Source organism: Primulina eburnea, chromosome 7, assembly GCF_022965805.1.
Source record: "Primulina eburnea isolate SZY01 chromosome 7, ASM2296580v1, whole genome shotgun sequence".
In the NCBI taxonomy this organism is placed as follows: Eukaryota; Viridiplantae; Streptophyta; class Magnoliopsida; order Lamiales; family Gesneriaceae; genus Primulina; species Primulina eburnea.
Genome location: NC_133107.1, coordinates 2,157,143 through 2,183,723, shown reverse-complemented (window position 1 = coordinate 2,183,723; position 26,581 = coordinate 2,157,143). Strand labels below are relative to the sequence as shown.

Here is a 26,581-nt window from a genome sequence, read left to right as displayed (position 1 = left end):
TGAATTTTATGGTGTCCGTATGCTCATATTATTTTTATGTTAATGATAATATCTTTGTAAATAACACAAACAGAACAATAAATACGTTGCAGGGTTTTTTTTTTTTTTTTTAAATATATAATATGTAGTACATATATCAAAATCATTCGTCTAAATGTTTTCAAAAACGATGAGCGCAGCCCCCCACCAAGAGCCGGCTCTATCTCCATCACCACGAGTAAATAAATTATTGTTTATTTTTGCATCGAAACATTTGGTCCATATTTTCAATAAAAATCAATACTTTTGATATAAAAACTAATATTTTTTCATAACCGGTCGAATCAAATATGCGATATTTGTTTCACAAAATCGATCATCTCATATTATTTTTTTTTTGTGTGTATACTATTTATAATTCTATAATATCTATGCTACATTATAAGATATGAGATGCGTATGATTACTTATTTGAGGTCATTGTATAGTTTTTTAAATACCAAAATTTCTGTATAAGATTAAAAAATATTTAACCTTTATTTAATTGAAAATTATGATAAAAATAGAGTTTAGTAAATTTAAAGTTTATCTACAACATATCTCAATGATATTTTCTTTTAACAATAAAGATATTTTTAAATCATTTAAAAAATATTTTTAAATTTCAAATTAATATATAAATATTTTACAAAAAACATCATACATACACGCATTACATACAAGGGACGCTAATTATTATTGAACGAGAGATTCTTGTAGTACAAGAATATCAGCAGATTTTCTTTTGTAAAATACTCATTTCTCATGATATGTTATATTTTTCGAGATAACAAAATACAGCCAATAAAATTTCTAATAAAGTTTGATCGAAAAAATTACCTCGATTATATAATTATTTTCATAAACATGTTTTTTTTTAATAGAATGTAATTTATATGGACATGTCGTACGAGTTCCAAACACCATAAATAATAAGAAACTTTGAACGGGTTTTGAATTCAACGTTTTTACTGGTCAAAGCGAAGAATACTTGGTAAGTTTGTGATTGGTCTGCGTCGAACAATGAAGTTCTAGAACGTAGTTTTATTATTATTATTTTTTAGAATTGAAAAATAGTGTATGGACATATAACAATAAGTATCTGGAAAGATTTTTTTATTACTAATTCTATATAATATTAGGTAATATAGAAATAAATAATTTACCCTTTAATTACAGTACTGAACACAGATGCAAATGAATTCCATATGTATGTGAAATAATCAATTAATATCTTATTAATTAACACCAAACGACGCATAACATTAACACACTAATAACCTGTAATTAAATTAAAATATGTATATAACAGAATTAGAATATGTCATAACAAGGGTTTATTTGTCCCCATGAAGTGATCAAAGGCCCAGATTTAAACACACATACACCCCATGAAGTGATCAAAGACCGTAAAATCAATGGCTTAGATCCTGTGAGGGCACTGCCCTCCACAGATAGCATCTACTCTACCCATAACAAGGATGGGATGGGATGGGATGACGTTACATGAACCACTTCATACAAAAGAGACTTTGAACGGGGGGTCCCATCGTCTTCTTCTTCTTCAGTATCCAGTCGGGAACTCACATTTGCCATACTCTACAACCACATAACTAAAATTAATTACGAATAACAGAGTGCCTGATTCATTTATTTTTTGGTTTATGTTTTGATGAAAAAAAATATAATGATACAGACGAAATACGATAAATCAAAAAACTAACTCTTTTGTAAGAATTTAAAAATAAAAATAAAGAAATTAATCGTGTGACCAGTTAATAAAAATAATAAAATGGAAGAAATCTTACTGGGGTGTTGAGTAGCAATATAAGAGGCCCCACCAAAGAAGCAAGTCCCGATGCCACGTCCCTTCTTCTGATAATAACTGTTGAACGCGTACGATGCGTGAGCCTCGAGTGTGTTAGGATCGAAACACGTGGACCCTGGCTGGATCGGATGGCAATCCGCGCCACCTTCACCACAAGCGTAATCTAGACCCTCCTGCAGCTTATCCTTACCGGCATCCATCTTCGCCACGCACCACGTCTCCCCACTCCCCGTCGATGTCGATACTCTCTGCTTGCCGCTTGTGCCCGGAGGTTGGATTTCTCTGTAGCTCTTCAGACCTTCCAATGTGAACGGAACCTCGTAAACCTTCTTCTCGTTGGGGTAGAACAGCCCGAAGTTCCTCTCCGACGTGGGTCCCACCTTCTTGTTCTCGTTGAAGAGGGCGAACAGGAACACGGTCAGGTTTTCGTTGGGTCGCAATGGGGTCCCGCCGCCGGTGAGGACTCGGCGGACTATGTTTCCGGTGTACGAGGCTGCGTTTTCTAAACTTGCGCCGTGCTCGTTTGAGTCGCCTTTGGACGGCCACCCGGTTTCGCTGACAATGATTCCGACGTCTTCATATTTCAACGCCGACATGGCCGCGAATACGGCGTCGATCTGAGCGTCGAAGAGGGAGAAATAGTGCAGGCCGTTGCCAGCGTCCACGACTCCGGGATTCTCCCGGGAGAGGGCATAGTCCAACGGTATGACGTCCGCATTGGATTCGTATGCGAAGAAGGGATACACATTCACCATGAGTTTGGACCTGGTTTTCCTCAGAAACTCCAGCATGGGCTTGAATACCGGTTCGATCAAGTCCGGCCGAAACGTACCGTCCGAGGAGGGGTACGAGTTCTGCAGCGCGCTGAGTGCAATGGGAGACGACAGCTTGATGTCTTCATGGAGTTTGTACTTGACCAGTGCTTCTTGAATGTTATACAGCGCCGGTATCAAGTAGCGAGTGGTGTTGTGAGCGTCGACGAAGACCTCATTCCCGACGGCGATGGCTTCGATGGCGGTGGATGGGTGGTAGGCCACGACATTGCGGAGAACCCACGAATAGGCGAAGGACTGGCGGCGGGCGGCGGAGTAGAGGAGCTCGTTGGGGAGATTGACAGTGACTCTGATACCCGACCCGGACAATGCCTTGAGAACTGCCGGGTCGGTGTCGTACGCCTTGACCCTATCCAAACCCTGCGATTTCAGGAGCTGCACCACCTTTGTCGCCGATGGGAGGTTGTTTGCTATCCGGCCATAGTTCACACCAATGGAACCTCCACCTTCTGCAAAACCCAACAATGTACCATTAGCGCCCAAGAAATGAGAGGGGTAAAGCCCAGAAAAAGACATGTAATTGCGGCGGCATCCCAACTGATTGAACTTAATTTGTTCACTGAATATCCGTGTCGGAAGAAGAATAAGAAGAACAAAAGAGAGAAACGCAGCCAAATTGAAGTCTATTTTTGAGCCATGTACATCCGCAGAACTCAAAAAATCTTAAAAGTTGATATGCATTGCTGCCCAATTCACAGAAATATTACTACTGTATGGAAAAAAGGGGGAAAAAAATACAGATACCTGCAATTGAAAGAAGAGAGAAGATTAGCAAGAGGAGAGAAATGGGGAGAGCTTCCATGAACTGCATCTCGAAAAAGTGAAAGCTCAAATTAGTGGCCACTTCTGATTTTGTTCTTCTTAAAGCTTCCTTTCTGGTTGGGGGAAATAGAGTGAGTGTGAATGAGCATAGAAACAGTTTCGTCTTTAACTATCTTTAACTATATATTATTATTATTGTTGTTGTTATTATTATTATTATTATATTCTTGAAGCTATTAAATAACTACGTCATAATAATAATAAAAATCAACAACGAAATTTTGTCGCTGAAAATACTTCCATAGCAAAATTTGAAACATGAATATGGAATTGCTAACAAAAATTCACAACTCAAAAAATTTTGGAAACAAATAAAACATCAAGTCAATATGTTTCAAAACGAAAATTTTGTTTGACAAATCAGAATAAAAAACTGTGACCCTTTAGTGGTTATCCTTTAAAATTCTACCTAAACCAAAAAAGATTCAACTTTTCCTCAACAGATGCAAATTCTTTGGTTTTGTAAGAATTTTGACGATCGCTTTTGGTTGCACCAATGTAAAATCGGGACCGCCCTTTAATTGGGACCCATGTCACTTGACCGTTTCCGGCAAGAATCTTCGTAAATTTGGAAGGGTCAACAAAAAAACAGTCGTGGTGTATCATCATTTTTATCTTATTTTAACAATAATAAATATGAACATGCAGTGGTAGTGTGGAATTATGACACAATAATTTGTCAATTTGGTTTCGGGGCAATTGCTATAAAGTAGAGTACTTTTGTTTTTTACTATTTAATAAAGGCAGTAACGCTTCCCGAGATAGAATTAAGACTGTTGTCACAATTATTAAATTCTTAAGTTGGTCAAAGACCTTCACATTCTCGATATTTAATAGAGTCTTTCATAATTGACACTCTCCATTAACAACATTCGTGAGAGAAGAGAGTTGATGGTATGGTATCCAGATTATCTTGACCTGCAAACCTGCAGTGTGCCATTGGAATATGAAGGAAAAATGGAGCTATAACTGACAAGATACTTTGTATTGAAATCTACCTGTCGCTAGGTTCTTCACGTTCCTTCAGCCAAAGTGGAACCTCCTAAGAGCATGAAAAATTTCAGCAAATCAATTAGTTAGGGATATACAAACTGTAAGGCGATCATGTCCGGATCCTAAATTCCGTGAATTCAGAAATCCGCCGCCACCCCTGACTCGTGTCACACATTTCTTTATACATTGTTGAGCTGTTGACCAGGGTAAAGCAAGATTCATCAATCAATAATATGGCAGAAAAGTAGAAGACGAGATATAAAAACGCTTTCACTGACTTATTAACAGTTTATAACATCATTTTGAGGTATCTGTCTTCTACAGTAATTAGAGGTGCGGAATCCTAATACGACCAAGCTTTTGAAACATCTACTACAGCCACAATATCCCAGAAAAATGTAAAATCTCGACTGATGGCAGAGGATGTGGCTATTGTGGCAGCTCTGAAGCATGTCTAGCATTGCCTTGCAACTGCAACGATCTCACATTATGTTCGTCCTGATAAAAATTCAAAAATGGAAGTCATTGAGGAGTAAAGTCTATTAAGTAGTGAATTATTGAGATTTGAGACACATTGTTGCTACAAGTGACCTGCATGCCATAACTGAAACTTTGTTGTCTAAAATCCAGATGCCCCTACAACAATAGAGTGAAAAAGGTAACCCATCATAAAAGATAAACATTGCAAGATTGATGCGTAATCCACTAGAATACCAGTCCAGGCATATTTTGTTGAACTCCATAAAAGCCATCATGACTGGACGCAATGGGGTTTAACTGTCCCTACGATACAACCCAAGAAGATACACACCCCATCAAATTACATCACATGTAAATAGAACCGAGGTTCTGTAGACTTGAAGGCATCAATATTTTATGACTAAGTAAACGAAAAATACCAGCCCCTGCATTGTCTGTTGGCCAACATAGTACGCATCTTGTGGTGGCTCCATCAGATTTAACTAATCAATAGAAAAGGTCATATATAATGCATCATGCTGTTTTTTTATATTATCATTCTAAAAACCATTACATTCAGAAGCTAGCATCTTTGACCACTAAAATGTTCCTACAATAATGCGGTCAGGAAACTCACAAAGGCTTACCAGTCCGTGCACATTATGTTGGGATCCGTAGAACCCATTTAGGGTCATTCCATCTGAATATAAATTCTCCTGGAGAGGGGAAAATCATATCAGGAGAGCGTAGTCTTTCACGCATATAAGAGATTACAAATGAGTTCAACATTTTAATAGACATCGTGCAAGTTATAAGCAAGCCATGGAAAAACTATTACTAAACTACACTATGGCTCACCACTTGTTGCAAATGGTCTTGGGCTTCAACAACAACTGTCTTGTCTGTTTGTAACTGAGATATAGACATGCATTGAATATATTTCTTGTAACAAATGATTACCAAACGAACATAGATATTGACAGCAAATAAAAGGCTACTAACTTTTCTTCTCTTGTTTGCTGCCTTCTTCTTATTTGTTTTAGTAGAGTGGACGTATTGACTCTCTTCATCAGCACGACAAAGAGCAACAGAACTACCACTAAGTTCCATGGTATTTCGGTTATTAATATTTACACAGTCCTTCAAGGCTTCAATTAAAGTACGGCAAGCAATATTGTAATTATTCTCAGACAAAGAACCTTCTTCACCTAATTCAATTGCACGTCTACAAAGATCATTGTATCTCTGCACCCTATTTTGGATTCCCTCTGTTCCCTCTATCGCTACTTGCCTGGTTTTTGCATCTTTTGTCCACCTTTTCAGGATGTATCTGGATGGGATACTAGAAATACCGCATATCTGAAGGACGATCATTGAATGCCTACAAAGAAAGCCTTTATTTTCAAACATCACACATGAACAAGAAACCTCTGAATTCACTTCATTCCATGTCACCATAAAATGCTCAACTTTTTCGCAATCATCGACTCTAAAAGTACTAATTCCTCCATTTTCTTTTTCCTTCTTAGGATGGCAGCCTACCACGCCTAAAACTTCAACCTGGAATTTTCTAAATATTGCATGTGTATAAATTGTTGACATCTGTTTTTCCCAAGGAGAAGGTGATTTGAGTGCGGGTTGTTTGTGCCATGAGTCAAAGTCAGCCATGTCTTCCTCTCCATGCCTACTTTGAAGAATTACTCCGTATTGTCTCACAAACTCTTTCAGATTTATCTTTTTGTGAATGTATCTATCAAAGTAGGAGTTTACACTTTCTGATCGTTGAGATGTAGATAACCCTGCCAAAAAACATTCCTTCAGAAAAGTAGGAACCCACATCTTACGGTCTGCATACAGTGAAAGAATCCATTCATTGTTATGTAGTTCAAACCTGCCGATCATCTTCCACCACCTCATGTCAAATTCTTCATCTGTCAACGACTTGAATATACACTTGTTGAATTTTTTCATCAAATTATCATGATATTTGAGTGCATGAGCAAGAGTTTCAGCCATCCTTTCTAATATATTCCAAAGTGCAAAGCAGTGGCGCGTATATGGGAAAACTTCTTCAATAGCAGATCTCAAGTGGTTATCTTGATCGGTGATTACCACTTTAGGAGGTTGCCCCCCCATTGCTTTAACCCATGATTTCATTAACCAGACAAATGTTGGTTTAGTTTCATCAGCTAACAGTGCACTACCAAGCAACATTGGTTGAAAATGATGGTTCACCCCAATGAACAGAACAATAGGCATTTTCTCATTGATTTTCATGTAAGTGGTATCAAAGCAAACAACATCATTGAAGTAAATATAATCTTTCCTGCTTTTCCCATCAACCCAAAACAAGTTCCTCAGACGCTGATCTTCATTCAAGTCAATAGCATAGAAGAAAGAAGGGTTTTCTTTCTGAATTCTCACAAAATACTCAAGAATGACCTGAGCATCCCCCTCTTCTAGTGCCAAGTACCGACCTCTGTCGAACTGGTGATCAAACTCATTCTTGTCAAGGCAATAATTATGGCCCCCACCATATTGTCTAGACATCTCAACATACATCTTCCTTGTCCTCTCACTAACTGCATGCAAAATGTCTATATTATTCTTGTCAGCTAACTTCACATTCCTATGAATACGAAAATGATATGCTAAGGCAGGCAAAAGCTCGTGATTGTGTTCTTTCATAAATTCATGAATATACCATTTTCCATCTCGCTTTCTCTTTACATGCATACTAGCCTTACAACCTGTCTTTTTGACACTTGGCCTTCGACTACTGCCACCCTCCGATTCTGGTGTGACCCCATATCTTGAGCATGCAAATTTGGCGTCAATAAACTCTTTGGTTTTCTTAGAACGTCGACTATTTTTAATCGACGTGGTGAATCCCATAGATTTTCCATATTCCTGATAAAATATATAAGCCGCCTCATGGGATTCAAATTCTATCCCATCATGTTGTTCCAAGTTTTCATCTTCAATCCCTACAGTATCACTTCTACGACAGCCAATCAACTGTTCATCCTTATTTTGAGCACTATCTGAAACATCAACTATACATAAACCGGTCACACCACCAACAGCTTCCACGGTGTCCACAAAATCCACCATCTTCGAAATGTATATTTCCAAGGTTATTAAATTACTGCACGACTCATGGTTCTACTATAAATTAATCAATCCTGTCGACGGGCAAAAAGAAGAACATGAAATTGTGAATAAAATCTAAAATATGACAAAATGAACTTGAATAGAGCTGAAATTCGGGCTTTTCTGTATCGACTCAGGATCATATAACACAAAATATAAATGACAATAAAATTAAAAAATACAAAATACCACCAGCAACTATTATTCTTTCTACTTTTCGACTTGCTTCAAAAGAACCAACAAAAATGCCACGTGATTGCATGTTGATGGAATCAATAAACTCAAAAAATATTTCCTTTTCTCAGTTCTACACCAAGGCAGTATACTATGTTGTTTCTCATTCCTGATACGCCATACATGGGAATCAGCTAAAGAATATGTACGGAATAAAGCTTTACAGGACATGCATATCAGCAGCCATGGCAACAAATGGAGATCTAAAAAGTGGGCCCGACAAACAATATAAACCACAACCAAGCCAATGGAGACATACACCAAACTATCCACAACATTCAAATTTTTTCAGGATTGAATTTTAGAATTATTGTAACAAATTTTCACTTCCCTTCCAACATCTCTGATTCAATTATTTGATACAAAGCTAAAATTCAAATTACCAACACCCAAAACAACCTTGCACAGCCAAAAACTTTTCAAAGCCCTGATCCACAACTTACTTATTTAAGATGAAAAATGACACCAAACCCGATTCACATTATCACATAACACCAGAATTTCACCGAATAAAAAACCTGAAACCGCAACAATTGAAGGCCAAGAGAACTACTTAATTTTTTCTGGAATGATAAACCCAAGCTAACCGTCAACCCTTCATTATATTCACTCGGAACCTCTACCCATCCCCACGAGGATTCGCCGCAGTTTAAGATGAGGATTGAAACAGAAGCTTAGCCGCACCTTCAGATTATGCCTTCAAATGGAAAAACGATGATGCAGAACCAGAGCCAGTCGAATGAAAAACTAGAGAGACCCCCAAATCCATCGTCCTAGGCGCAACTACGTTTAAGTTTAATTTTCACAAACAATTTCAAATTACCTAATTTATTAAACTAAAAAAATTAATTTAATTTAATTAATTAGCAAAAAAAATCATTTCAATTGATTTCAAATTTATTTGAGTATAGATGTATTTGAAAATAATTTAATATAGAAATATAAATTTTGAGATTATTTCAATTATTCTGAATATAACTTGCTTAAAAAGTTAACTAGTATTATCTTACTTTGTTTCCTTTACAAATATTAATCCAATAAATTTTTAAATTTTGTATAATTCATCTTAAAAATTTTATAAGCTTTGAGCCCGTTTGATGCGAATATTGTTTGATTATGAAAGTTATCTAAGAAAACATTAGCAACTTTTAATAATATAGAATTACTTGTTTTTCAATTTGTGCTTTTACAAAATAAAAAACAAAAATATTTTTCAACATTTATTCAGGATATCAAAGGATCGTTTTTTCATATTTTATTATGTCATTTTTAATTTATTAGTGTATAAGTTTAAGATATCGAGTCTGTATTTTATCTGTTTATTCATAATTTATGTATATTATTCGTCTATTACGTATTTCGATTGATTTCTAGGTAGATTTGATAATAAAAAAAAAAAAAAAAAAAAAGAATTATTGGCTAAAGTACAAGCAGGGCACCCTAGGGCGGGTATTTTGCTCGTCCCATTGTGCAAAAGAGAGAAAAATGCCAGATTTGTGAGGAACTCGTGTTAGAGCGGATGTTTTTGTTTGCCCCAACACGTCTGACTGAAAATTAAAGCGAGCATGTTGTGCTAAGGGGTAGAATTTGTTCGCCCTAGCGCAACTCGATAAAGAAATGCAATCTACATGATTTGTTACTTTTGTGGAGTCTTGGAGACATATATACCAGGGATATGCCATAATCCATTAAAATTATTCACTATTCATCAAGATTAAATCAAACACGTAGATGTAGCCGCATAAGAGAGAAGGCCGCTCAAAGAAGAATTCAAGCCAAGAAATAGAACTCAACACAATGTTTTTGTTATTTTCTCTCTTTTTAGTTAGGATTTAAAGATCGTACCCTCAAACATTTATATTGTGAATTATTTTTAAAATTGAATTTTGGTTTTTAAACATGATTGATTATGTTATTTTTTTTATTGCATCTTTAAAGCATAGTCATCTTTGAATTGATTTTATATATTATAATTGACAACAAGAGTGGATTTAATATCATATGATAATATAATTCATGGATTTATAACTTGCATAGATATATGGAGTCGAAAGCATGTCGATAGTCATAGACCGAAAATCGAAAACAGTTTGTTAATGCGATTGCAATTGTTAAATAACACGAACACACTTGATTATTACATTTTGTTAATTGAATTAATATAACTCGACATAATGTATTTATAAATTAGAGAATCCGGTAAAACATGGCTCATGAATTGAAATTCAATCATTAGAGAAGATTTAGAAGTAGATGAGCCGATATTATAATAATTATTTATTTCTTATTTCCAGTCTAATTATTTATGTTAGGTTTGTTTCATCCTTTTATTTCATTATTAATTAAATTTATTAATTAATTAAACTATTGTTTTAAATAACTAAAAAAATTGACTTGAAATTTATGTGAGATCGATACTCTTATTTTGTACAATATATTATAACTTGTACAATATATTATAACATGACTCATACACTTGTGATTCATTCAAATGTAAATGATTAATTTTGTTAAGGAATTTCCAGTGCAAAAAACGTTCGAACAATGGATAATTTGAACAATCTATAAAAGTTTTAAATAAATCAAATAGAGAGATGTTATATTAAAATGGAGTATTCAAATATGAGTGATAATTTAGAAGGACAAAGGGGTGAGAAATGAGGGTTTTTTTTAAAAATATAATATTTTTAAAAGTTATTTATTAAAATATAGCAGATTTAAAAGTTTTATAAAAATATAGTAATCCGGAGGATGGATTTCCGGATTCAGAATCCGCAGCAGCCTGACACGGATTCTCCGTCGGCGACGGTTTAACCAAAACCGTCGCTAATAGCGACGGTATTTCAAAAACCGTCGCAAATTGCGACGGTTTGAACAACAACCGTCGCTAAGGCAAGGATTTTCTTACTACTCTCATTCTCATTCCTATAAATTGCATCGAGTATTTGACGAATTCATTCCATCCTTCAGCTCAACTTTTTTGTTTCGACACTCTTCTTTAGCAGTATTTTTTCTTCGGTCCGTGTCTTTTTTTATTTTTATATATAACAATTCAGTGATTCTCTTTCCCTTATAAATTGCGTCGATCGTGTGCTTAACGGAATTCTTAATTTGATTTGATAGTTTTCTGTCGCATATCAATTTATCTCATCCTTCAGCTCAAAATATATTTTAATTTCTCAAAAAATAAAATAACGATATTTCACATATAAATTTAATTCCATAACAATAATATATTAAATTTAAAATCTGCTATATTTTACTTGTATGAAATAACCTGTCAAAGTTAAGCTTTATTACAAAAACAAAAATTATAAAACAATATTAATTCAATAATAATAAAATTGATGAATCAAAGAATTTTATTCAATCACAATCACAAAGTTATAATTTATTTCACATAATAATATATTACAAAGACATTGGCCGTACACATATTTAATCAAAATTACAAAATTAATATTATATTAATATAAAAAATAAAAAATAAAATAAAATTATAATAATAGTATAATGTAACTGAAAAATTTATAATTCCAGTAATACAACATAAATAATCTATACTATCTATTAAGTGTGAGGCATTGATAGTAACTACCTAGAGAGGACACCAACTTTTCTTCCAATTTTACCCCTTATGTGATATTAATATTACACTTTTGTTTTTTATTTTTTTTTATTTCAACACACACTTTTATTTATATTTTTTTTATTTCAACAATTCAAATATCAATTTAGTCTCTCCATAATTTGTCAAATTTCACTTTAGTCCATCGATAATGATAAAAAAGATTGTACACACACGCATCGCGTGTGCCGAGTAACTAGTATAATTAAAATATAACAAATTATTAAAATTACTTTTTCAAATGTGATAATATGAAATTTGTAATTATATCAGCTACCGGAGTTTAACATCTGCAATAAATTATAAACATTATCAGAAATAATATACAAAAAACAATTAAATGTAGAAAGAAAAAACAGAAATTCGAATTAGTCTTGGTGCAATTCTCCGAAATTCTGATACTCAACACAATTCTCAAAAATCAAATTCTGAATTATTGAGAGTCGGCGCAATTCCCTCAAATTCTGATATGCGACAGAAAACTATCAAATCAAATTAAGAATTCCGTTAAGCACACGATCGACGCAATTTATAAGGGAAAGAGAATCACTGAATTGTTATATATATAAAAAAAAGACACGGACCGAAGAAAAAATACTGCTCAAAAAGAGTGTCGAAACAGAAAAGTTGAGCTGAAGGATGGAATGAATTCGCCAAATACTCGATGCAATTTATAGGCATGAGAAAAAATCCTTGTCTTAACGACGGTTGTTGTCAAACCGTCGCAAATTGCGACGGTGTTTGAATACCGTCGCTATTAGCGACGGTTTTGGTTAAACCGTCGCCGACGGAGAATCCGTGTCAAACTGCTGCGGATTCTGAATCCGGAAATCCAACCTCCGGATTACTATATTTTTGTAAAACTTTTAAATCTGCTATATTTTAATAAATAACTTTTAAAAATATTATATTTTAAAAAAAAACCCGAGAAATGACTTCAGAAATTTGCTTGTAATATAGCACAACAGGAACTCCGAGCCTAAACTTGTCTCCGAGCCTTCTTTTTATTGCATAATTTACAAATATTTAATGGTTCACAACTGCGGTAGGATACAACTATATCATGATAACAGCTAAAAGAATCCGCCATTTTCAGATTCAATCATCCTACTTATGTAAAATCGGCCACTGATGCATAAGCTACAACACACTTCACAACATGAAACTGTCATCCGGATTTTGTGCCACCACTCCAGACACTGCTGCCCCATTATACAGTTCATTAGGAGACTTGAACGCTTCGTTTAGCCGTGAAGAAGATGACTAAGCATGTCTTTGGGCGTCATCATGCAACTGGGCAGATCTTACGTTGGGTTCCTCCTGCAAAGGCTATATATGAATTATCGAACCACAGATTGATGAGGTGATATGAGAGATTTGTTAACTTTTGCCATCTGGATACTAGAAAGACTAACCCGAAGACCATAGTTGAAATTTGGAGTGCGGAAAAAATCCATTTGTCCCTGAAGAAAGACATCCATGGTAATTTTGTTATGTATTAGATGCTATCCGTCAAGAAAATATTAAAAAAAATATACGTAGGATAATTAAGTACCAATCCATGCATGGTAGGATGAGTTCCATAATAACCATCATGGGCAGGTGCTATAGAATTCAACTGGCCCTTCAAACGAAGTTGAAACAGAAATTAATTATCCCAAACAAATTATCATAATACCATAACTTACTTCTCATTTTACAGGCAAATAAATGACATACCAGTCCCTGAATGGTCTGTTGGTTCCCATAGTAATTATCACGTGAAGGAGCCATTAGGTTCAACTGTACCTTCCAAAACAATTCAAGGCAGTTAGGAATAGTGCTTGCGAAGATCAATTCGTGTCATCAACTTGACGAAAATGCCTACCATTCCTTGCACCCCTGGTTGGTGTCCAAAAAATCCATCAAGATTGACTGGTCGAGAACTCAATTTCTCCTTGACATAGAAAAGAAACAATGCATCAAGAATAAACAAAAAAAACGAAGGTTGGAGGAAACCGCAAAACCTATCATTACTGTCAAGATAGTAGTTTCAAAATGCACTTTCTAATTCATACATAAAGTGAAACAGCCGAGTATTCATGGCCTACAAGAACTCCAAAAATTTTATCCCTACTTTGTGCTACACTCTATGCCATGGTTTCGTAAATTTGACGTGCATTTCTATTTTGAATTAATAATTATTCAGCCAAGCTTCCTTTAGGTTGAAATTCACAACTCATCCAGATTCGAAATCCTGTACAACTTAGAGGCAAAGAAATTCAAAATGAGATACCATTTGTTGTAAGCTTTCCGGCGTCCCAACTGTCGTAATATCTGGCTCCACATGTAACTGGAATACAGGTAATACAGCCTTTAAACACGATGGAACATAAAAAAAAATAGAACAGATAACTTATTACAACAACCTTCCTTTTCTTGGTAGCATTTTTCCTCTTATTTGTCTTGCTCCCTTTAAAGTCTTCTTCAATGCAGAGAAGACCTGGTGAGGCGGATGCTCCAGTTTCTACTAAATTCTTATCTGAGTTGTTAACATTCAAACAATTCTCAAAAACACCATCAAGTGCACGTACAGTCATATTATAACTCTCTTGTGATAATGATGCTTCTTCACCTAATTTTACAGCTCGCTCATAAAGTTCATTATACCGCTGCACCCTTGACTGAATCTGTTCAGATGAATCTCCAGTTAAATATCCACTCCTGGCATCCTTAGTCCACCGTTTCAAAATATATTGGGAAGGAATAGCAGAAATTCCACAAATTTGAAGGACAATCATTGCATGTCTACAAAGAAAACCTTTGAATTCAAACAAGTGGCATATGCACGATATTTCTGATCTCATTTCATTCAAAGTGACGGCAAATTCTTGATTCCTTTCAAAATCTTGAACTTTAAATTTAATGGTGGCATCAACCTTTTCCTCTTTCTTGGGGGCACATGCTACAGCACCCAATACCTCAACTTGAAACTTTTTAAACACTGCATGGGTATACACCCCAGCCATCTGCTTCTCAAATGGTGACGGAGACTTCAAAGCTGGTTGTTTGTTCCACGTATCCGAATATGCCTTTGCTTCCTCTTCATATCTATCTTGTAGAATTGATTCATATTGTTTCACAAACTCTAGCACAGTCGTCTTCTTATGCACATACTTGTCAAAGAAAGAGTTCACGCTCTCTGATCGTTGAACAGCGGACATACCAGCTAATATTCCATCTTTCAAAAGGCTTGTCACCCATTTTTTACGGTCTTCAAATAATGACTGGAACAGTTCATTTTCTTTTAGCCCAAACCTGTCCACCAATTTATACCACCTCTTCTCAAACTCCTCATCTGTCACTGATCTATAAATGCACTTTTCAAATTTAGATGTAAAATTTTCATTCTGTTTAAGTACATGATTCAGGATCTCGGAAACCTTTCCCATTATGTTCCACAAACAAAAAACATGGAGAGTCGAAGTGAATATCTCGGAAACTACCGACTTCAAAACCTTATCTTGATCTGTAATAACTATTTTTGGAACTTGACCACCCATTGCTTTCAACCATGTTTGCATGACCCATGTAAATGTGGCTGCGGTTTCATCTGATATCAAAGCACATCCAAGAAGCATGAACTGATAGTACTGATTGACCCCAACAAACAGAATCAGAGGCATTTTATACTTGCTTCTGACGTAGCTTGTATCAAAAGACACAACGTCACTAAAATAGACGTAATCATGCCTGCTTTTAGCATCAACCCACAACATACTCTTCAGGCGTTGGTCTTCACCAACTTCTACTGCATAAAAGAAGTTGGAATTCTGACACTGCATCTGGATAAAAAACTCAAGCATAATGTTCACCTCTTCTGCATCCATTGTCATGTTCCTATTCTTCTCAAATGAGCTTCTGGAGTCATGTTTGAGGCCAACTGCACTTTTATATTCAGCAAACTGCCTAGCCATTGCAGCATACATCCTTCTAGTTTGTTCGCTTACAGCTTGGGCCGGTAATAATTCGTGGTTGTGCTCTTTCTCGAATCTATGTATTATCCATTTTCCATCTTGCCTTCTCTTAACATGCATGCTTGCCTTGCAATCTGTCTTTGCACATGCTCGCCTACCTGTGGCAATCTCTGGGTCCTGCTTGCTTCCTTGTCTACTGCGTGGTCGGTTTAAAGATTTCTCATATTCACGCTTAGTTCCATATCTAGAGCATGCAAATTTTGCATCAATGAATTCCCTTGATGTCTTTGAACGGCGACTATTCTGAATTGCGGTATTGAATCCCACAGACCTAGAATATTCCTGATAGAAAGCATACGCATCTCCATGTGAACCAAATTCCATACCAGGTAGAGGCTCAAGAATTGTCAAATCTTTAAAATCTATTTCAATCTCCCCATCTTTAATATGCAACTTTTCCTCAACATCCACCATACTTCCACCAACACCATCTAAATTGAGGGGTTTCTCATCTCCATCTAGCATATTAACAATTCCACTGTGCTCTTCTCTATCAGTTTCTCCAGAAGGTAACCTAAGATCTATATCCATGACAACCTGTTTCCTTATAGTTCAAGTTTTCCTGTAGCCACCTAGAGAAAAAAAAAAGGTCATTTCAGCGACATATTCAACAAAAATAAAAAGTATGCACTCAAGTGTTATCAACTTTTCAACAAATGCAACAAATGTGAAGAGAGCTGGGTTCAATTTCCAATTATCAAAATACTCTAGAACATCGCATAAGACAATGAATCATGCTTCTGGAGGAATAGTACAAAAGACTTGAAAATTTAATAATTACTTCTACATCGAAGCACTGGAAAATCTCAAGATTCACTAGAAAAACAATGTATCCTCCAAAAACTCGCATGACAAAAATCAATTATTGCAGTTGATAATTGGACTAGTAAACTTTGACCATGTAAACACAAAATGAGTATATATCATATTTCCTGTCTGATTTAATACCCAAATATTGGAATTTTCACCAAACTAGAACTCCAACCCTATAGATTACTCGTGTGTCACACAAAACTAATAGAAGCCGATGATTTTCTAGCATACGCGAAATAAAACATATGATATGCTGGATAGCCTCAGTTTCAGTGCCAAAGAACATATAGACGCCATGTATTTAACTGCAATCTCATATACTATCCAGTTTTTACAGCACATTCAGATCCTCTTATTTCTCCAACAAATGGGCTTTACAAAAACAAAAGAAGACCTTTTGGAGTTGTACTATTAAATCTCATTCATCTATCATGGAGGCCTATATGGGACCAGAAGAACTAGGTATAGGCAGCAAACATTTGCTATGAAGACTGTCACTGCCATGGTGTATACTATATAAACCCTTTATCTATCAGGGAGGCCTAAATGGGATAACGAGAATGGGGGACAGGCAGAAAACATTTGTCATGAAGACTGTCATTAGCTCCCATAATTACCAGTTACTGACCTCTCTCTCCATTCCATAAAAGAAATGCCATCAGCTAAGGGGGGAAATCACAATCTTCTTTCCTATAAATCTCTGGTATGTTCCCCTCACCTACCGCTCATATCGCACTGTGACTCATCCGCAGAATATATTCATGTGCATTTACCAATCTCAAACTTCTCATGCATGGCATGGCTAACCATTTTCATTTTCCCAATCAATATTTCGTTAAATAGGACTCCAGACACAAAAGTAACAACACCATTTGTGCTCATAGCTAACTAAATTATGATGGCTTCTAACTTCAGTAACAGAAGTCACCAATCTTTTTCAAACTAAAAATAATTCAAACCAGAATCGTCCACTGTAGCTGACCTTTCTTAACGGAATTGATCCAAAGCAGAAAACGCAAAAGTGGCAACCTTTCTGGAAATACAAAAACCCATTATGGCATTGTCCAGCCAAGCATTCCACGACAACTATAGTGTATCAAAACATAAAGTTCAAAACTACAGCTTTCCACACGAAGTTCAAAAGGAACCTTTTCCGGTCCCTTTACCCACCATCAAACATAGATAGTAATTTTAAACAGACTCCTGTTAGATAGCTGACAATTAGAATCGCAGCTATCGAAAATTGATAAAATATTGAATCCCAAAACGTCCAGTGATACAACAACACTAACGTAGAGAAAACTACGACTCCAAAACGGCAGAATTCGGTGACTTAGCTAAGGCAATGGCGAAAAATTATAGTTGAAACAAACGAAAGGGCTAAAAGGACGGGGCTGGCAGGAGGATGGTCATACCTGTAATTTTATTTTTCTGTAAAATTTTTCGATCTCCAGATCTGCAAATCCACGCGAGGGTTTGGGCGAGTGGATGACTGCTCTTCCCCCAAATCGATGGGACTCTTTAGGGTTTTCGATATTTCAATGGCTTCGACGATTTTTACCTCGCGCGTGACTCCCTGTCAAAAGAGTTAATAATTATTATTAACTACAATTATTGTAAGTAAAATTTTAAATTATTATCTTATTATTATTGGAGAATATTCATAAATATACACGAGAGAATAATTTAAAACCTTTAACTTTATAATAAATTAAGGATGAGAATAGCTCTCGTCTCATATATTTTTATTAGTAGAATGAGTTGATCCGACCAATAATTATCATAAGAAATAATATTTTTGATATAAATAATGATATTTTTCTTTGGCAAAAACTTGTTTGAAATTGTCTCACAGGTCATATTTTGTGAGACTTATATCTTATTTAAGTCATCAACGAAAAAATATTATTTTTTTGTGAATATTGACAGAGTTTTTACCCGTCTTACGTATAAAGATTCCTGAAACCATCTCACACAAGATACATACTCATTTTCATGAGTTGAGCAAGTCGGAAATATGTTTCACAAATTGACTCACAAGATGATTTCACAAGAGTTTTGTGAAACCATGAGACAATCTCGTAAAATACGTACTCTTTTAATAATATATAATATATATCAAAATAATAATGAAAAAAACTATTTCATAATAATTTTATTGTATATAACTATTTGAAACAAGATAAAATATAAAAATTTCAAGAGATTATACTTCAAGAGTTGATATAAATGAATTAAAAATAAAACACAAATAGGCTCATTGGTATAATTTCCTCTTAAAAATAGAAATAAGAATGCTGAGGACATTGATTCAATATTATTTAATTATATAATTTTATATAATGATTTTTTTTTTGAATTAAAATTACATCTATTTTTAAGGAATTATAATTAATTTTTATTTGTGTAAATATTTTTATCAAGCATGTAAGGTGAACTGCACTCGCTAAAGAACACCGGGCGCGCGCGCACCGCCCTCAACTCCCGGCCGTCGCTTTCTCTGCTAGCGCTTTGTGCCATCTTTTCTCCCAACTTCAACGCAAGCAAACGAATTAACTCTGACGTCTCTTTCTTTTCCTCTCAGCAGTTAATGAAATTTATGAACTACTCTGATTCTTGGGAAAAAAGGAGAAGTCTTTCTGTTAAAAAATATTTTTTCCTGGGTGGCTATTTACGTTACATCGTGTAACTTTGTATTTTACTTCTTTTAGCAAAACCCCATTTAGTAAAGTTAGTTTTCAGGATTGGACAGAGGAAAAAGGTGGAGAAACCAACACGCACGTTGGAGGGCAGTGTGGTGCGTTGGTATTGTGAAAGGATGCTGGGGAGGAATTGAGGATTTTAGGGTGGAGTATAAAGTAATGGTGAGAAAACATGGGTGGCAGTTACCAGCGCACACCTTGCAGGTTCTGTTTCAGCTTATTTCTCGCGCTGCCCATCATTAATTTTTTTTTTCTATGGAGATTTTTATTTGTTTTGTTGTTACACCATTGAGTTGGTGCGCAATTGATGGAGGTTATGATTTAAATTTGAGGAAATTCGCGGGATTTTGATTTCTGAGGGATTTTTAATGGTTTCAGCCATGAATTCGGGTTAACATCTGTGTTTTTTCCTATCTTTTTTATTGCTCTGTGGCGTGGGTCCGTAATAAATTGAGTTTTTGCTTGACTATTTGCTTTTAGCTTGTTGAATGACTGTCATGGGTTGCAGCATTATGATTTCGTAATGGTAAATTTACAGATATGTTAGTTGTATTATCTCTGTTCTACCTGAAAACTACAGGCTTATGTGGATTTTGCGAGACTGCTTTTGGTATTTCTGAAGTTAAGTAGAGTATAAGAAGTAGGCTGCTTTCTCTCGTGCTTTCATATTTGTGACAACATTTGGATACTGTATATTAAAATAGGAGTTTCCAGGATACATGAGTTCATCCTTTGGTGCTCAAGGTCAAAATATCTTCTGAAGGTTGCAGGAGCTTAGGTTGTGTTAAACTTGCTCTATCGTCGATTTTGTAGCATAACAAGCTTGGACCTTTTTTGAGTCACGAATGTCTTTTAGTTCAAGCTCAACCGAATAATACTAACGAAATGAAGTGTTAAATTTACCAAATGTTGTCCTGATTGACTGAGAAGAGAGTACAGTCAAAATCAGTTTGAAGGATAATATGAACAACTCGAAAGCTTGTTTGTTATTTCAACCCGCACTTGAGTTCATTTCTTACCAAAGTTGTTATGTGTTTTGAATATGCGTGGTAAAGGTTGAGCTGGTTAATAATCCCACTAATTTGATTCAGCTTCGTAACTGGAGACCTTTAAGAGACGACATAGGCTTGTCTGCATTTGAATTTATAGGTGCTTTGTATCACTTGATATTTAATAATTAAAACTTAAAAGAAATTATTAACCATTACATAATCCTCATCTCTTCTAGTGTAGGCCATGTGGTTTTACTTTGTGCTTTTGAGTATATCGATATGTGATTTTTAAGGTAATTGTTTTTGAGGGAGTTGTATTTTGTGTCACCTGACCTTTGTCTGACTTGTTCCTACGCTTTCATGTTACATTGTTTGTACTAACAAGAGTTTGGTTTCTATAAAATCTGACTTCTTCATATGTTTATATATGCCAGCTCATAGAGGAACACTTGAATTCTATTTTTAACAGGTGGTCGCTATTACTGTGTTTTTCTTGTTAGTGGTGGCGTTTTATGCTTTCTTTGCTCCTTTCCTTGGTGGCCAAATATGGGAGTATGTTCTCATTGCTGTGTATTCCCCTGCGGTACGTATTGCAGATATGGCTTATGCATGCCAATCATATATTGTTTGTTGCCAACCAAAACAGGTGCCACTATCGATGTCAATTTATACAGAACTTCGTTACAGTACACAGCAAATATGAGAATAAAATATTCAATGGCAAATTCAGTAATGACAAATGCCCCTTTAACCGGAATTTTGGATTCTCAAATAGTTTAATTGATAATGAAGTCATTACCGCTAGGTTCCTTTTTAATTTCTGAAAGCAAATGTTGTAAGCAATGGAGTAGAAATATTGGGACCTAAATCATATTGAAAAGGGACCTTAATTGAATTTGAACTCCAAACTTTTCCGCCTATTGGATGATATGGTAACTTGGTGATATCAATCATCAACCTTTTTACCTTGAAGATAATGGAAATAAGCGTACAAAGAAGGAATGCCCACCGATGATTAATTTTTGACATCGAATCATGTACAAATACGAAGTATTGTCTAAGTAAAAAAAATACAGAATTAACTTGTAATAAACGATCCTCGGAACTGAATGGGATGGCATTGATAATTAGAAATCATGGGCAAGGAATTTACCGTCAGAGGACTTAGTGGATGACTCTGGGCCCAGTCTCGACAACCTAGCGTTTTTCTTGATGAACATTCTATTGCTATTATTTTGGATGGAATTGGGCATTTAGTAAGCTCGTGACACATAATGTCCTGGCATAAATTTATATTTGTTTTAAGGATGGCTGGATTGACATTTTTCTCAAATTTTCTCGAAGCTTTTTTCCTTATATTGATATTTTTAGTGTTTCTAACACTCGTTTCACATTTCTATTTACTGTTTCTCAATTTATGCACTGTTCACATGACAGTCGACATTTTATATCAAGACTTCACGACTCTCTTAATTGCATATAAAAAATATGTTTAAATCCAGTGATTCCACCAAATGCAGGCTTTGTCGGTTTTCATCCTCTATGTTCGAAGCACTGCAATTAACCCAGCAGACCCTGGTATCATGTCTAAATTTGAACCCGAGTTAATGAACAACACAAATGAAAATCATGAATCAACTGCATTTGGCCAGAACAGAAAGTTTGATAAAGTTAGCGATGGTACACATTCTTCTGCATCTTCAGCTTCACGAAGTTCCTTTGGAGGTGCTAACTCAAGCAGAAAAGGTTCGGTTGAATCCGCGAAAAACATTGGTCAAGTTATCTCACCAAGGAGTAGGTCGTTATGCAATATTTTTGGGGGACTTTTTTGTGCAATCTTTGTTCACGAGGATTGCCGGAAACCTCATGAGGTGGCCGATCAGGAAGATGCAGGTGAAGATGCCTTGTTTTGCACGTTGTGCAATGCTGAGGTGGGTAATTGTTTCATAGTTCTACATGCTTTATGTTGCGACTGTAAATGGAGATGCTATATGTGGACAACAGTGAATTGAGATGTTATATGCTGGCAACAGTAAAATGAGATGCTATATGTTGACTACCCATTACAAAACAAAAGAGAAATATGCTCCATAGTTGTAAACATGTTCGCTGTAAGGAATTTGGGGGATAACTTATTATATGCTTTTAACTTTATCACCTCTGCAAGGCAAGATCACTTGGAACATTTGTCACATCTAGGAAAACTGGCAGTTCCTTTTTTTTTATGTATATGATGAAAACCTTGGAAAAATCATCGTTATGTGTTTTTTTACAATGTTATTGTAGGAATTATAATGATAAAGAGAATTGTTTACATTTTGTTCTTTATGATTCTTATTCTTGAAGTATAGCTATCTTTTTAGCCGTATCTGTTGATGTTGCTGTTGATTATCAGGCTTCTGTTTTATGTTATGCTTTCTCTGTGTCCTATCACTTTTACATGCGGTGACTGCTGCATGTATGTCTCCATAGGTTCGCAGGTTCAGTAAACATTGTAGAAGTTGCGACAAGTGTGTGGATGGATTTGATCACCATTGTCGGGTATGGTCCTTGACACAGATTCTTCTTGATGCATTTAATGGAATTTTGATGCAAGATGTTTATAGTTGTATCTCTGTTGAGGAAGTTAACATCATTAATTGATATTGCAGTGGCTCAATAACTGTGTTGGGCGGAAAAATTATATTACCTTTATTTCACTAATGGCCATCAGCCTCGTTTGGGTAAGTTAGTGCGAAACTATCTGCTTCGTGACAGGAAGGTTTTAGATGACTAATTTCACTCTCTTTCCAGCTTGCTCTTGAAGTTTTAGTCGGGATTGCTGTTCTAGTTCGTTGCTTTGTGAAGAAGAAGCACATGGAGACGGAAATAATCGATAGGCTTGGAAATGGTTTCTCTCGTGCCCCATTTGCAACTGTAGTGGTAATGCTATTCTCAATGGGGCTTATGGGAGCTCTAGTGTTTGGTGATTAACCTTGTTTTCTTTGAATTGACGGGTGTTTGAAACATGTGAATCCTCAGTTTTTGTTTCTTTATTTTGAACTCAATGCACAGCATGTATCAAAATGAAAATCATGATGTTATTGTGGCTTAAGATAATGAAATTGATTGTTTTTCTGCAATGAAGTGATAGTTGACCAGTATTGATATGAATTCATAGTCTTATCCTTCGATCCAAATAAAGCTAACGAGTATTCATATCATGGTGTGCATGTTATGCTGCAGGCTGTGTGTACAGCGCTCTCTTTACTGGCCTGTGTACCCTTGGGGGAACTTTTCTTTTTCCATATGATACTTGTGAGAAAGGTCAGCACCAGTGTCTTATTTTTCTCTGTATTTTTCATTTTCACAAGTAACTACTAAAGCTGCCAACGACCATTACAGACTTCGTTTGTTTGGACTTTGGAGCTCTAATGAAGTTTTTTATGTGCAACTCTAAAGGATATTTTCTATTATGGTTTGCATTCTCGAATAATCATAACTTGTCGTTGACTGAACTTGTCAACATTTGTCTTCGTACACTAGGGCATTACAACTTATGAATATGTTGTTGCAATGAGGGCCATGAGCGAGGCTCCTGTGGGAGCGTCTGTGGATGAGGAGCCCCCAAATATTCTTTATTCTCCGTCGGGAACTGCTACGACTGGTTTCAGCGGTGGAAGCTCTTTGGGACTGCAATATAAAGGGGCATGGTGCACTCCTCCTAGGGTGTTTGTAGATTACCAGGTATAAATTTTTTTGTGGTGTTTAAATTGTATGGCTGCATATTTTGAACCTTGTATGAAGTTTATTTGCTTGGGGTAAACATTTGATTCCATCTTCCTTGATTCATTAGCAGAAGGAAGAATCTTTTATTTAGGGGATGAAATTAAATTATAAAAAGTTTCTAAGCGTTGGGGTTTCTTAAATCTTGTTGGCAATGGAGAAGCTATTTCAATCTTGAATTCTCTTTATTGAATGTTCATGGGCGAATCCAAAGTTCATTCAATTTTTGAAATTTTGGATATCAGGAAGAAGTTGCACCGCAGCTAGGACCTGGTATGGTTCCATCAACTGTTGATCCGGATGCAACTGGGGTTGGAGATGCGAGGAACAAAGCACAGAAAAAGGGTGTGCGCATCAGTGCGTGGAAGCTTGCTAAACTAGATTCGAGTGAGGCTGTGAAAGCTGCTGCAAAGGCAAGGGCATCTTCTTCCATATTACGACCTGTCGATAATCGTCAATTGCCAGATTCTGAACTAAGTTCCAGCGAGAATGTAAGCGTTAGAAGCAGTATGAGCACTGAAACAGGAGGAAACAAGGATGTCAGAAATGAACTCACACTTTCTCCTTTGAGAAACAATTTTGCTCCCAGTCAAGGTAGCAGGGATGAATATGAAACTGGCACTCAAAGTGTAAGCAGTTTCAGCAGCCCAAGCCACATCCATGAGTCTGTAACGTTAAGCCCTCTTCCGCAAGCTCATGGGTCAAACCCTTTTGTAGCATCTAGCTCGGTACCTGGACTTATCCCAGATCAGCCCCTAATTTCTCGAGTAGCAGCCCCCGTTAAAAGTAGCTTAGCATCACTCAACACCTCCGGATTGGATGGGAGGATTGTACAAAAGAGTAGCACTTCAGACCCTTCACTGATTTCTGCTGCTCCTCATGCATCGTCCTTGCTCAGAGACATAAAAAGAACATCCGTTGTTTGGGATCAAGAAGCCGGAAGGTATGTATCTGTCCCAGTATCTGCTCTAGAAGCTCGTAAAAAGCCATCTTCACATGCCAATGCAGCATCTATTAATCGTGAGAAGCAGCCTGCCGTTCTACCCCAAGAACCTTTGCTTCATTCAGCAAAACCATCAGTCCTGCAGCCAGAGAAACTAACATACACAGGAGAATCTATCTTCTTCGGTGGTCCACTTTTAAGTGCTCCGAATCGCGATGGCCTGAAATCAGAAAGGCTTTCTAGCTCAAGAGACGGCCAAGATAAACTGCCATTGACTTTACCCCCTAGATATAAGAGAGATGCCGTTTCAAACCAGCTTCCTGTCTTTATTCCTGGGGATTTTGACTATAACACATCTGGATCAGGACTCAAGTAATTTACCTCGGGTTGTCTAAAAAATTACCCCGGTGCATAACTTAACACGTCCGATTGGAATGAAACCTTTGTAAGAGAAGTGTTTCTGAACTTACTTCAATTAGGCTTGTGGTTCATTTGGGGGATGACTGTTCCTTCTCGTCCGGTGGCTCGTTATTTCCAGGAAGATCCGTTAAAAAGGAGTGAATGACTTGTGCAAGGCAGACCGTCTGTAGACGTTGCTTCTCTTTTCTTGTGTGTATATGCATGTCTGATATATATGTTCATGACTCATTATTGATGCTTGATAAATTATTGATCTTGATCCTAATTTAGGCGATTTTTTTTTAAAAAAAAATAATAAGAAATATTTTTTTGTAACCTTTATCACTTATATTTATATTGTAAATTAATAATTTGTTAAAATTGCAAAAATAGTTGGATATAATAATTTTATATGGTAGAAATAGCAAGTAGTCGTTTTTTTAAAACTAATCTTTGAGTATCATTTTCTTGTTCTTTTTTTTTTTTGCCTTTAAATGTAACATTTTTAATTGAGAAGTCATTTTATTTTGAAATATTATATTATTTTACCTTTTTTTTGAATTATTGTCAACAATTTTTTTTTTGAATTTATATGATATTATTTAATATATAAACTGAATTATATTAATCGCATGTATAAAAAAATTGAAAAATTATTAGAAAAATTATAAGTATTAATTGTAAAACTTACTCTTATAGATTTAATGCATTGATTAACTCATATGTTTTGAATAAATAAAATTGATATCCTTTCTCTATCTGTATAAAAATTTCTTATTCAATTTGTTAAATAAATAATAACAACAACAACAACAATAATAATAATAATAATAATAATAATAATAATTGTAAGTTACTTAAAGTTATGTATGAATAATGAATTTCAATTTCAAGATAAAACTCATGTGAATTTCAAATCTTCTCTCTATGAAATGTAATAATAATTACGATTGATTTCAAAATACATATCAAAATGAGTTCAT

The 26,581-nt window shown here is 35.5% G+C and overlaps 4 protein-coding genes across 15 annotated transcripts; 1 reads left to right on the top strand and 3 right to left on the bottom strand.

Annotated features, from left to right (window-relative positions):
• Positions 1 to 1,238: 1,238 nt before the first annotated feature.
• On the bottom strand, positions 1,239 to 4,721 carry LOC140836514 (glucan endo-1,3-beta-glucosidase 3-like). Its single transcript, XM_073202088.1, has 5 exons — positions 4,500 to 4,721; positions 4,315 to 4,427; positions 3,424 to 3,554; positions 1,827 to 3,128; positions 1,239 to 1,617 (listed from the first exon to the last, which is right to left on the bottom strand). Exons 3-5 carry the CDS (start codon positions 3,488 to 3,490, stop codon positions 1,583 to 1,585), a joined length of 1,404 nt encoding a protein of 467 aa, XP_073058189.1. The 5' UTR covers positions 3,491 to 3,554; positions 4,315 to 4,427; positions 4,500 to 4,721; the 3' UTR covers positions 1,239 to 1,582.
• An 18-nt stretch (positions 4,722 to 4,739) lies between these two features.
• Positions 4,740 to 9,139, bottom strand: LOC140836513 (protein FAR-RED IMPAIRED RESPONSE 1-like). 5 transcript variants are annotated; one of them, XM_073202082.1, is made up of 8 exons: positions 9,025 to 9,139; positions 5,956 to 8,138; positions 5,812 to 5,865; positions 5,601 to 5,669; positions 5,394 to 5,456; positions 5,209 to 5,277; positions 5,086 to 5,130; positions 4,740 to 4,992 (listed from the first exon to the last, which is right to left on the bottom strand). In XM_073202082.1, exons 2-8 carry the CDS (start codon positions 8,065 to 8,067, stop codon positions 4,924 to 4,926), a joined length of 2,481 nt encoding a protein of 826 aa, XP_073058183.1. In that variant the 5' UTR covers positions 8,068 to 8,138; positions 9,025 to 9,139; the 3' UTR covers positions 4,740 to 4,923. The 5 variants fall into 5 exon arrangements, with proteins under 5 accessions (XP_073058183.1, XP_073058187.1, XP_073058185.1 ...); XM_073202086.1 differs by having other exon boundaries at positions 5,209 to 5,271; XM_073202084.1 differs by having other exon boundaries at positions 8,784 to 9,123.
• Positions 9,140 to 12,925: 3,786 nt separating this feature from the next.
• Positions 12,926 to 18,362, bottom strand: LOC140836512 (protein FAR-RED ELONGATED HYPOCOTYL 3-like). Of its 8 annotated transcripts, none has more exons than XM_073202074.1 (8): positions 18,213 to 18,362; positions 14,377 to 16,556; positions 14,244 to 14,300; positions 13,836 to 13,904; positions 13,688 to 13,756; positions 13,524 to 13,592; positions 13,384 to 13,431; positions 12,926 to 13,297 (listed from the first exon to the last, which is right to left on the bottom strand). In XM_073202074.1, exons 2-8 carry the CDS (start codon positions 16,513 to 16,515, stop codon positions 13,232 to 13,234), a joined length of 2,517 nt encoding a protein of 838 aa, XP_073058175.1. In that variant the 5' UTR covers positions 16,516 to 16,556; positions 18,213 to 18,362; the 3' UTR covers positions 12,926 to 13,231. The 8 variants fall into 8 exon arrangements, with proteins under 8 accessions (XP_073058175.1, XP_073058181.1, XP_073058180.1 ...); XM_073202080.1 differs by having other exon boundaries at positions 12,926 to 13,288; XM_073202079.1 differs by having other exon boundaries at positions 13,688 to 13,750.
• Positions 18,363 to 19,215: 853 nt separating this feature from the next.
• Positions 19,216 to 25,850, top strand: LOC140836511 (probable protein S-acyltransferase 19). Its single transcript, XM_073202071.1, has 9 exons — positions 19,216 to 19,703; positions 20,961 to 21,074; positions 22,012 to 22,422; positions 22,964 to 23,032; positions 23,143 to 23,214; positions 23,285 to 23,413; positions 23,717 to 23,797; positions 24,017 to 24,217; positions 24,502 to 25,850. Exons 1-9 carry the CDS (start codon positions 19,659 to 19,661, stop codon positions 25,573 to 25,575), a joined length of 2,196 nt encoding a protein of 731 aa, XP_073058172.1. The 5' UTR covers positions 19,216 to 19,658; the 3' UTR covers positions 25,576 to 25,850.
• Positions 25,851 to 26,581: the final 731 nt, after the last annotated feature.